We start from the raw sequence: 12,927 nt of genomic DNA, 5'->3' as shown, positions 1-12,927 counted from the left end.
TCACCTCTGCATTTTTTATTTTTTTCGCTATAATCAAAAAAAGACCCACAATTTTGAAAAAAAAAACCAATATTTTTGACTTTTTGCTATAAAATATATCCAATAAAAAAATTGAAAAAATCAAATTTCATCATAAATTTAGGCCAAAATGTATTCTGCTACATGTCTTTGCTTAAAAAAAATCCCAATACATGTAAATTAATTGGTTTACGTGAAACTTATGGCATCTACAAAGGGTGGTATATATAATGGAATTTAAAATTTTTTTTTTATACTAGTAATGGCAGTGATCAGCGACTTATAGCAGGACTGCGGGACTGCAGTGGGCATTCTGACACTGAGGAGGAACTGACTAACTGCCAGTGACACTAATACAGTGATCAGGGCTAATAGAAAGCACTGATACTGTACTAATGACACTGGGCAGCAAGGGATTAACATCTGGGGAGATCAAAGGGTTAACTGTGTGCTGTTTTACTAAGTGTGCTGTGCGTGTTTTACTAGGGCAACAAGCTGCTTTGTATTGCTCTGCTGTGCAGAGCAATACAAAGCAGCCTGTTTGTGCTGACAGGGGAGAGATCTATGTTGTTAACACACAGACCTCTCCCCTTTTACTGTTCCTCAGTGATTGCTGGGTGCTGGAGGGGAGTCTCCGGCCAGGACCCAGTGATCAACAGCTGTAGCTGCCAACAGCATCGCGGGTAGGGTGGCGCGCACGCACCCCTTACTCAAAAATGCAAAATCACATATACATACGTGATTTTGCACAGCCCTGCCACCCTGTAGCAGTAGTTCAGCTATAGGGTGCTCAGGAAGCAGTTAAATAGTAAACACTGTGATGTGTTCTAACAAGGCATCACAGAGCACGTGCAAAATCTATACCAATGTGCAAGAGTTATGGTGAGCTGGGGTGAAATGGCCCTTAATCCATGACAAGACTGACACAGCAAAGCAGCATAAATGCAGGGAGAGAAGGGGAGCACCTGAGCAATATATTGATGGGCTTGGAAAATCCTCCTTTCATCCCTCAGGAATGCTAAACCAGGTCCAGTCAGGAGCAGCTTAACTTCTGTTTGCTCTTCATGATCATAGTGAGGATCCATCCTTAACTACCACTATCTCAAAGGTAAACACATGCAGACTGGCCATCACAGCAATCACAAGGCACAAAGCCACTCTGATTGACTCGGTGCCTTTTGCCTGTGACCTTTTCCTATTTAAAACATGGAATAAGACCAATAGGTTGGAAGGTGGTTATTTTTAAATAATGAATTTTAGCTTCCAGTTATCCACATTGGACCTCAATTGCCAAGTAGTTAAAAGTCAAAACTGCTTCCATTGAATATCACTTCATAGCTTTGTGTCATCTGTAAACACATGGATAGTGTAATTAAACCCAAAAGCTATGTAGTTAATGTACAAGAAAAAAAGGTAGTAGCGACAAAACTGAAACTTGGGGTATATCACTTACAAATCCTGTTCTAATAAGACTCATTTTAAACCAACAGATCTTAAAATGCAACTAAACCCATTGATTTAACAGTTTAAAAAAAGTTAAATTCCCTGCATGTGCAGGGAATGTAACTGTCCCATCCAGGGGCGGACTGACCATTTGGAAACTTGGGCACTGCCCGAGGGCCCGGGGTCAGAAAGGGGCCCCATGAGATGCCCCTGGTACCTTTTTCATAGGTTTTTTTGAGTTTGGGCAAGGACACAGGGGCCCCATGATCCCCTATTGCCCGGGGGCCCCATGAGTTGTCAGTCCGCCTGTCAGGAATGGACTGGCCAGCAATGGTGGGACTCGCCTGCCATATGGGCTGCAGTACCAGGGCTGGCCAGCGGGTGCTCCCAGCAATCAGAGACTCAACCTTGCAGCCAGCTAAACACCTGAAACTGCTTATACTGGTGTATTTAAGGGATGGCCAGACCTGCAGACTCTGCCTTGGTGTGTGTTTTTCCTGGGCCCTGTATCCTGTTCCTGCATCCTGTTCCTGTCTTGTTGCTGACCCTGCCTGATCTGACCTCTGCTGACTTCTCCTGCTCTGACCCCGGCTCGTTCCTGACCATCCCTCTGCCTGACCCTCTGTACCACGCTGCCCGCTACCTGCTGAACCTGGCTTGTGACCCCGACCATTCTCCGCTTGCTCCCCCTGTACCTACCTGCCCGATTGATATTGACCCAGCCTGCCTGACGACGATTGCACTGTATGTACTGTTATCTGTGGGTGGTTGGTTTGGTTTGTTTGCACTGTGTTATGTTTTAGTATTGCACTGCGCTTATGTTTGTATTGTTAGTGTCAAGAAATTATATTGTTTATAACATATCTGAAGTCTGCGTTTCCCTGCGTCAGTCACACACCTCTGGTCATACCCGGGAGCCCTGACATTACACCAAGGCCAATCCTGACCAGAAGTGGCTGCACAGGGAAGCCATCTTGGTTTGTTGATGGGAAGGATGGATCTTGATGAGGTTGTGTATTTATATCTGCTAGTGTTTGATGACAGGGAGTATGCTTATCAAACTCTGAAGGAGTATACCCGGGATGAACTGCTAGAATGTATACGGCTCGCTCATGTTCTAGTAGATCAGGGCACAGAATTCTCTGAGGTGCACCCATTGATTCAGATTTGTGCGGAGTTGGGGATGAATTTGCAGGGATGCAGGGATGAATTTTTGCTGCCATTTAGTGCCGACCAGGTAGAGTCCCTGGTATGGTTATTAGAGGATGATGTGGATTGCTTCTTGGAGCATTATGCTGCATGTTCACCACAGATACTAAGGGATTGTATAAACGCAGTGCAGTCTTTGGTCAGACAGGCTTTGTGTAAGCTCAGCTTTGTTCAACCCATACTGCAGACATGGACAGATTTGTTGCACCCAGCCTCAGTCAGCCTACAAAAACCCAGTCCTGCTTCTAATCTATTTCCTCAAAGCTCTATTCCTGCATTCCCAACAGCTCCTCCTGCCCTGCTATCTACCGCATGTCAGTACCCTGTTCCCACTCGCTGCACCTATCCTGCCTTTAACCCTGTAAAAAAGCCCTCTGTAGCAACTGCTCCCTCTCCTGTTCCATCCTCCAGCTCTTCTCTGTCCTCAGCTGCTCCATTCGTTTGCAGACCTGCATTTACTTGCAGTGCCCCAGTAGTTAAAACCAGAAAAAAGCGAAAATTCTTTCCAACCAGTACCATCCTCCCAGTATCCAAACCGGTGAGCCTGCCGCCTGAGAACCTGCCTTCCGTGGTTCAGCCTGGTGCCTAGGCACCCGCACTTCAGCCTGATGCCTGTACCCAGCCTGATGCCTGTACCCAGCCTGATGTCTGTCTGCAGCCTGATGCCTGTCTTCAGCCTGATGCCTCTCTTCAGCCTGATGCCTCTCTTCAGCCTGATGCCTCTCTTCAGCCTGATGCCTCTACTCAGCCTGATGCCTCTACTCAGCCTGATGCCTCTACTGAGCCTGATGCCTCTACTCAGCCTGATGCCTCCACTCAGCCTGATGCCTCTACCCAGCATGATGAACTGATCCAGCCTGATGATCCTATTAGGTCAGTTGACTCGATGCCCGCTGTTGATCCAGATGATCCGGTACCTGATCCGGTGCCCGCTGTCATGCCAATTGACTCAGAGCCCGCTGTCGTGCCTGGTGACTCGGTGCCCACTGCCTTGCCAGATGACGCGGTGCCCGCTGGTGAGCCAAATGACCTGATGCCTGGTGACCCAGTGCCCGCTGTCATACCTGGTGACCCAATGCCCACTGTCGAGCCAGACAATCCGGTACCTGATGACCCGGTGCCCGCTGTCGTGCCAATTGAGTCAGAGCCCACTGTCGTGCCTGGTGACTTGGCGCCCACTGTCTTGCCAGATGACGTGGTGCCCGCTGTTGAGCCAAATGACCTGATGCCTGGTGACCCGATGCCCGCTGTCCAGCCAGACGATCCAATGTCTGACCCAGTGCCCGCGGTCATACCAGTTGACTTGGAGCCCACTGCCTTGCCAGATGACGCGGTGCCCGCTGTCGAGCCAAATGACCTGATGCCTGGTGACCCGATGCCCGCTGTCCAGCCAGACGATCCAATGTCTGACCCAGTGCCCGCGGTCATGCCAGTTGACTCGGAGCCCACTGCCTTGCCAGATAATGCGGTGCCCGCTGTCGAGCCAAGTGACCTGATGCCTGGTGACCCGATGCCCGCTGTCCAGCCAGACGATCCATTGTCTGACCCAGTGCCAGCGGTCATGCCAGTTGACTCGGAGCCCACTGTCGTGCCTGGTGACCCGGTGCCTGTCGCTCCGCCTGGGGGTCCGGCACCCGCCACTCCGCCTGGGGGCCTAAGACCTGTCGCTCCGCCTGGGGGTCCGGCGCCCGCCGCTCCGCCTGGGGGCCCGAGACCTGTCGCTCCGCCTGGGGGTTCGGCGCTCGCCGCCCCGCCTGGGGGCCCGAGACCTGTCGCTCCGCCTGGGGGTCCGGCGCCCGCCGCTCCGCCTGGGGGCCCGAGATCTGTCACTCCGCCTGGGGGTCCGGCGCCCGCCGCTCCGCCTGGGGGCCTGAGACCTGTTGCTCAGCCTGGGGGTCTGGCGCCCGCCGCTCCGCCTGGGGGCCCGAGACCTGTCGCTCCGCCTGGGGGTCCGGCGCCCGCCGCTCCGCCTGGGGGCCCGAGATCTGTCGCTCCGCCTGGGGGTCCGGCGCCCGCCGCTCCTCCTGGGGGCCCAAGACCTGTCGCTCAGCCTGGGGGTCCGGCGCCCGCCGCTCCGCCTGGGGGCCCGAGACCTGTCGCTCCGCATAGGGGTCTGGCGCCCGCCGCTCCGCCTGAGGGCCCGAGACCTGTCGCTCCGCCTGGGGGTCCGGCGCCCGCTGCCCCGCCCGGGGGCCCGATGCCTGTCGCCCCGCCTGGGGGCCCAATGCCTGTCGCCCCGCCTTGGGGCCCGAAGCCTGTCGCCCCTCCACCTGGGGGCCCGATGCCTGTCGCCCCTCCGCCTGGGGGCCCGATGCCTGTCGCCCCTCCGCCTGGGGGCCCGAGACCTGTCGCTCCGCCTGGGGGTCCGAGACATGTCGCTCAGCCTGGGGGTCCGGCGCCCGCCGCTCCGCCTGGGGGCCCGAGACCTGTCGCTCCGCATAGGGGTCTGGCGCCCGCCGCTCCGCCTGAGGGCCCGAGACCTGTCGCTCCGCCTGGGGGTCCGGCGCCCGCTGCCCCGCCTGGGGGCCCGATGCCTGTCGCCCTGCCTGGGGGCCCAATGCCTGTCGCCCCGCCTTGGGGCCCGAAGCCTGTCGCCCCTCCGCCTGGGGGCCCGATGCCTGTCGCCCCTCCGCCTGGGGGCCCGAGACCTGTCGCTCCGCCTGGGGGTCCGGCGCCCGCCGCTCCGCCTGGGGGCCCGAGATCTGTTGCTCAGCCTGGGGGTCCGGCGCCCGCCGCTCCGCCTGGGGGCCCGAGACCTACCGCTCCGCCTAGGGGTCTGGCGCCCGCCGCTCCGCCTGGGGGCCCGAGACCTGTTGCTCCGCCTGGGGGTCCGGCGCCCGCCGCTCCGCCTGGGGGCCCGATGCCTGTCGCCCCTCCGCCTGGGGGCCCGATGCCTGTTGCCCCGCCTGGGGGCCCGATGCCTGTCGCCCCGCCTGGGGGCCCGATGCCTGTCGCCCCTCCGCCTGGGGGCCCGATGCCTGTCGCCCCTCCGCCTGGGGGCCCAATGCCTGTCGCCCCGCCTGGGGGCCCGGCGCCCGCCGCTCCGCCTGGGGGCCCGGCGCCCGCCGCCCCGTCTGGGGGCCCGGTGCCCGTCGCCCCGTCTGGGTGCCCGGTGCCTGCTGCTTCGCCTGGGGGCCCGGTGTCTGCTGCTCCGCCCGATGTGCCTCTGCCCGGATTCCAGCCCGATGTGCCTCTGCCCGGAGTCCTGCCCGATGTGCCTCTGCCCGGAGTCCTGCCCGATGTGCCTCTGCCCGGAGTCCTGCCCGATGTGCCACTGCCCGGAGTCCAGCCCGATGTGCTGATGCCCGGAGTCCAGCCCGGTGTGCCGCTGCCCGGTGTGCCGCTGCCCGATGTGCCTCTGCCCGGAGTTCTGCCCGGTGTGCCGCTGCCCGATGGGCCGCTGCCCGGAGTCCTGCCCGGTGTGCCGCTGCCCGGAGTCCTGCCCGGTGTGCCAGTCTTTGATATCCCGCCAGTTCCCAGACCCGGGAGGTGGAACATTTTGCCCAGCTAGGACTGTTTGGAGCGTCCTGAGGCCGCTCCTTGAGGGGGGGGTACTGTCAGGAATGGACTGGCCAGCAATGGTGGGACTCGCCTGCCTTATGGGCTGCAGTACCAGGGCTGGCCAGCGGGTGCTCCCAGCAATCAGAGACTCAACCTTGCAGCCAGCTAAACACCTGAAACTGCTTATACTGGTGTATTTAAGGGATGGCCAGACCTGCAGACTCTGCCTTGGTGTGTGTTTTTCCTGGGCCCTGTATCCTGTTCCTGCATCCTGTTCCTGTTCTTGTCTTGTTGCTGACCCTGCCTGATCTGACCTCTGCTGACTTCTCCTGCTATGACCCCGGCTCGTTCCTGACCATCCCTCTGCCTGACCCTCTGTACCACGCTGCCCGCTACCTGCTGAACCTGGCTTGTGACCCCGACCATTCTCCGCTTGCTCCCCCTGTACCTACCTGCCCGATTGATATTGACCCGGCCTGCCTGACGACGCTTGCATTGTATGTACTGTTATCTGTGGGTGGTTGGTTTGGTTTGTTTGCACTGTGTTATGTTTTAGTATTGCACTGTGTTTATGTTTGTATTGTTAGTGTCAATAAATTATATCGTTTATAACATATCTGAAGTCTGCGTTTCCCTGCGTCAGTCACACACCTCTGGTCATACCCGGGAGCCCTGACACCGCCTCTGATCCCATCTACTTGTGCTCTCAGCCAAACTGTCAAACCATCAAATGTTCGGTGCAGCATCATGGCAGATGAAGATCAAACAGAAACCAAGATGGCAGCTTCCGTGGCAGAAAATGATAGGAGGGGTTAGTTCCACTTTAATGTACACATTGAGATCCACATTAAACACTTTTCTAGAAGCCGAATAAATTACAACCATAGCCACCCGTTAATTCATATTTTTGGTCATTGCCTCATACAAAGAGTGTAGATTTGTATTTTAACAAATATCTTTCATACATCTATGCTGGCTATAATTTATGATTTGATTTTGATTTTTTTTTCACATACTTTTTTTTTCATATAGTCCTTTACTAACCACTCCAATGTCTTTCCTACAATAGAACTGACATTTCCTGGTCTATGGTTATTAGGTGAAGGCATTGATCTCCTTTTGAATATAAGTACCACATTTGTTTTGCTCCAATCCCTTGGCACCCAGCCAGTCGTTAAAGAGCCTCTACAAATTAGAAACAATCGCTTTGAAATAACTGAGCTCAGCTTTTTGAGGACTTATTAATGTAAGCTATCTAGCCTAGGTGATTTTTCATGTTTATTTTACTGAATCAATTCTGAACCATTTTAACTTTGAGGTTGAATCCTGGACAGGAAAACTATTTTGTCTACCACTCTACCAGCATCTGAGCAATCTGTAGTTTTTATTTAAAAAAAAAAAATAATAATAATAAGAGCCTTCAGACAGCACTGCAATCCTTACTTTTGCACTGTACTGTGAAAGAATAGTTCTTGGCTGTTATAAGAAGCTATACAAATTGGACTCTCTGACTCCATGTTAGCAAATTTTGTTCAGAAGCAAAATAAAGACATACAAAGTAACATTGTCACTCTTGTATCTTCTTTGTTTCATTCAACATTAGATCAAAGGCTTGAGTTTTACACCCCAGTCACACCAAACCTGACTTTGAAATCTTGCGACTTACAGTGATTACGATTTCAAAGTCGGATGAGATGCCGATTTCAGGTGGGATTTGCAAGACATCTGACACAGATGTCTATGCAAATCGCACCAAAAGTAGTGCATGTACTACTTTAGAAATCGGTGCAGCTCCAACCAAGTCAGAACCGCACCGATATGACCACTGTAATTACGGACAATAGGGTGCGACTTGGCATGCGATTTGTAAGTCGCATGCCATGCACATCGCATGCCCATTCGCATCCAGTGTGACTGGGGACTTAGTCTGCATACAATATCAGTTAAAGCAACCTGACAAGAAATGAAAACTTTGCTATTCCAATTTAAATAAGACAAATTAAAGAAAACAATTTATAGATGTTATCTAGAGTAACATTGATCAAAGTAGGAAAAAGTGTGGTTTTTTTCAGTTTTAATACATTTTTTGTCTATGGAATTCATAAAAAATAATTTTGCAAGACAACATCCCCAAAAGAAAGCAATTTATCTAAAAAAATATGTATGTATTACTTTGTTATCTTAAAAGTAATTCCCTTTTTGTTGAGAAAAAAAAACAATCCCCAGATGATCTGTGTACGTTTCCTGGATTTTAAAGAACTTTGTAGCAGGTACCTGTTTCTGCTCTGAAGAAAAAGCTGTTTGTTCCTCTGTGTTCTTTGGATACTATTTTTGAATGGAAGGGAGTGGGTCAATATAATCAGCTGGTGCACTCTTTGTGTTCTGATGTAAAAAGCTGCAGTGTCTGCATCCCTTTCGGAATAATCAAACCTTGTGTATCTCACAAAAACTAATATTTCTCTTGCAGAGGATGCCTAAAATTTGACTTGTATTTTAGTGCAGCCTGCTGGGAAAATCAGTGACACAAAACATCTCCAGGCTGCCATATTGCATTGAAATTTACAGAAAATTACAATAGATACAGATTGAAAAGCAAAATAATTTTTTAATAATATTAAATTACAATATGGATTCTATAGCAATTGGATATGCTATATTTTTTAATTTCTATATTTTGTCATGATAGTAGAGTTACCCATTACGTTATGACAAATGTATTGCCAAACAAACAGTCCCATAGCAGAAATATAAAAAATACTCTGGTTTCTAATAGCTTAGAGACTTCTAGAACACATTAGAGCTTGGACTCTCAGCGTCAAGGCAGCATGTTTCTCTTTTTCATTTCCTTAGTGCGTGTAAAGAACATGTTCTCCAGTGGTTCAACATTTCTGGGATAGGAAGAAGAGTGTGCACTTTTTTTTAAAAAAGGGGTGCAAGCAGAGACCTAAATGTATAACAATTACATTGTATTGTGTTTTGCAAAAGGGCACAGTGCATTTTAACATTTTAAAGCCCATTTGTCTATTCATAAGGCACGCTTAGCTGTTAAGCATTTGGGTTTGATTTTGTAAAACTGGAGAGTGCAAAATCTGGTTCAGCTCTGCATGGTAGCCAATCAGTTTCTAACCTCAGCTTGTTCAATTAAGCTTTGACAATACAACCTGGAAGCTGATTGTTTTCTATTCAGAGCTGCACCAGATTTTGCACTCTGCAGTTTTATTAAATCAACCCAACTGCAAGCATTTCAAATTGTGTCGACAAGATTAACATGAGCATATTCCTTTGCATACACAGAGCTAAAGAAAATATTTAATTTGCTTTCTTGTTGTTCCCAGAGACCAATTTAAAGTTTTCAGTTTTTTAGAGGGCCTACATGCACAGACCTTGTGCTTACTTTTAAAGATTTGAGAATTTTTTTTTTCTTTGGGATTTTTATTCTCTTTTTCTTTTATTATTATATAAACAGTAATGGAGATGATAAGCATGTACTGTACATGGACTAGGTGCTTGCTTTTTGAACCTTCAGTGTTTTATCTAAAGAATCATTGGAGTTATATGTTTATCTGTGTTCTTGTCACTTTAAACATAAATTTACTGCAAGCAAAGAGGAAGGCTAACCTGTATCTAAATGATTTACTCTATGTAAATTTTCAACCACCCTTAGATAGATAGATAGATAGATAGATAGATAGATAGATAGATAGATAGATAGACTGCGTAGCACTACCCGCTTAGGAGTTGCTGAGTATTTGTGTCCCCCTATAGTCCTGCATAGCCAGGCATCACACATCTTCACACAGGCTTGCATCCAGAGTCAGAAATCAGTCCTTGAGCTTTGGTTTTGTTTTGTTTATTGAGGGGATTTGAACTGGGATAGGGTTAGGGGTGTACAGAATGCCCAAGGGTACCAACAAATTGAGGACAGCTCTCTGGAACTATTTACAAACCTTCTCTGCAGCACAGTCTTTGTTAGATAGCTAGCCAGTGTCTCCTTAGAGAACCTCCCCAGACCCTAAATGAACTTCTCCTCTTTACCCAGCAATCTAGAGGTATCCCTGAGCAGGGGATCCAACTACTGTCTCTTGAAAGAGGTGAACAGTCACAAGTAGGGGGCTAATTTGGTTTCCCACCATAATGCTCCTTCCCCTATCTTCCCAGGCAGTGCAGGTATACTCACTCAGATCCTCTCCTGTACCGCTGGTGGGTTGGTGGCTGTTATCAGGCCTATCAGCTGGGCCGCTCCTTCCCTGCCATACAGATGGTCCTCTCTCAGGGGGCCAGTGAGCTCTGAGCTTTTCTCCCACCCAGATCCAGGACTGCAGGTAGGTCCCATCACACTGGGCCTCCAATCAGCCCTCTCCCTCACAGCCTCACATCTTCCTCTCTCTTTCTTCCACTGGACAGGTTCACTCACATTTAAGGGCTATTCTGACCCCTTGCCAAGCCTCCTGTTGGGGATTGGTCAGAGTCCCTTTAAATATGCAGATCAGCCACTCCTTACATCCGCCCACTGCTTCTGGAACTTTCTCCAAAGTTCTAGTCAGGGAGAAGTCTCAGAGGGCTGAGTCTGCACAGCCTTCCAGTTCCTGATCGAAATTTGACCCCTCTGAATATTACACCTTCTAACCTTATGATCTAGCTTGCCCTAGCTGACTAGGAGGGCACTACAACTATATGTATATATATATATATATATATATATATATATATATATATGTATTCCAGTCAGATTTTCTTCTTCTTTGGCAAGATAATGTTAACCTAAAGTCACCTTTACAAATAAAAAATGTAATTTGTACCAGAGTCCTGAAAAGTAATTTGAGGAAAGAAAAAAAAGGATCACATAAATTGTGTGTTTGCTTAAGCACAGCTTAAAAATACAAAAGTTTGAGCTTCGGCCTTAGGGCTGAAATCTTGGGGTTCTATCAGATAAGGGTACCCTATCAGATAAGGACATTTCCTTACATAACCACCTAAATGATCAAAGAGTTTCCCATTAACTTATAGAAATAAGAAACTAGTTATCAGCTAAGTAACCAATCTTGATGCTAGGAATTTTAATGAAAAGAATGAACACTGGTTTAAAGTTTTTATGAGACCTTGTCCTGTCAGGTGACGATAATCAGACAGCCTGGTCAGAAACTACCATGACCTTCTTGCAAACCTGCTAGATATAAACTGGTAATCATGAAAAAAGTATTTGAACTAATTTGTTATTAGTTGTTATTTGATATCTGTGCATGAATATAAAGCATTTTCAACAATAGTACCAATTTATTTCAGCTATCCCTTTTGTTATTTAAACTGCTGAATTTTACATTTTAGGTCCTCCTGGTCCTAAAGGAGAAAAGGGGGACAATGGCTTAGCAGGAATAATTGGAAGACCAGGTACATTTTTATGTGATGCCTTTGGAATGTTTAAGATTTAAATGCTTCAGCAAAATTTGGAATTTCAAATAATGTTAGCCTGTATTGCACAAGTTACTAAAAGCTTACAATATCCTGGGGCCAGCCTAAAGCTGCTTTTCATGCCAGAATCACATGAGCTGGCTTCTTTTAGTTTCCTTCTGATAATACTTGTTGACTATGTCTGGCATACTGTAAGTACTTCTGAGTCACTGGTCTGGAATATATATGCAGAAAATAAGGTCCTGTTTACACTGGCATTATAAACAGACATTTGGGGCATGTTTTTGCCACTTCCTGAATGCTGAGCAAAATAATAGTGGATACTATGGACAATAGACAGAACTGTTCACATTTGAAAAAAATGTAGCGTTTTCATCACTTTGCATTTCTGTGTGGCAAAAATGAAGCTACATGTTGAGTCTGGGAGGACTCTTGCTTGTCAACCTGTTCCATTCAAGTCTATTATAACACATCTGTAGTATTTGCAGTGCGTTTACAGTGCATTTGACAAGTGTTTGTTAAATATAAGTGAGGTGGGAAAAAAACACATCCCCTTAATACAAAACAAAATTGGATGGGATCTGTGGTGCATTTTTACCTTGCCTTAACCCCTTCCCGCCAGCATCTCCCAGCCCTTTAAGAGGTTTCAGATGCTGGAAGGCGGAGGATGGCATTTCAGACATGTGACCACCGGGATTAGCTGTCACAGCAGTCACATGATCAGATAGCTCCCGATCACAAGTAGAGGTAGGAAGCTTTCCATTAGCCGCTGATAACTGTGCCAGGAGTTCCCGTCACAGCATTTGTACGCATATATTCAGCCTCTTGGCATTAAGGCCCACCTGCCAAGAGGCCACATATATGCGCACGGATGGCGGGAAGAGGTTTAACACCCATTAAATGCATGTTACCACAATAGGTGTGTTGGTTTGCATTAGTGTCAGTGTTAGAATTTTTTGCAAAGTCCCATCTTGATCCAGTGCAGTGCATGAGAGCCATGGCTCTCCTGGATCTCTATCTCCTGATTGCCTCACACAGCAGTGGGAGCCATTGGCTGCTGCTGTCAATCACAGCCAGTGAGCCAATGATGAGAGAGTGGGGGGGCGGGGTCGAGACATGCTCTGTGTGTATAGACAATGTCCATTCACAGGAATGTGGCTTGGGAAGGAGTCTGCTCAAATGCCCCCATATCAAGGGGGGAGGAGCCAGAACCGCTATGGGGGACCCAAAAAGAAGAGGATTGAGGCTGCATTGTGCAAAACCATTGCACAGAGCAGGTAAGTATAACATGTTTGTTATTAAATCAGACATACTAACTTTAGAATAATTTTTAGCAATTCAAATTAA

The 12,927-nt window shown here is 48.8% G+C and overlaps 1 protein-coding gene across 1 annotated transcript in view; it reads left to right on the top strand.

Annotated features, from left to right (window-relative positions):
• Window positions 1-12,927, top strand: part of MSR1 (macrophage scavenger receptor 1) — a 51,758-nt gene that overhangs the window by 15,859 nt on the left and 22,972 nt on the right. The window contains exon 6 of the mRNA XM_089669303.1: window positions 11,497-11,559. Within this exon, the coding sequence (XP_089525429.1) occupies window positions 11,497-11,559 (63 nt within the window). The remainder of the gene's footprint in view (window positions 1-11,496; window positions 11,560-12,927) is intronic.

Source organism: Staurois parvus, unplaced genomic scaffold (genome assembly GCF_062004578.1).
Source record: "Staurois parvus isolate SC_StPar_1 unplaced genomic scaffold, SC_StPar_1.0 ptg000071l, whole genome shotgun sequence".
Taxonomy (NCBI): Eukaryota; Metazoa; Chordata; class Amphibia; order Anura; family Ranidae; genus Staurois; species Staurois parvus.
Note: the sequence above shows the minus strand (reverse complement) of the source record. Positions and strands in the feature narration are given on the sequence as shown.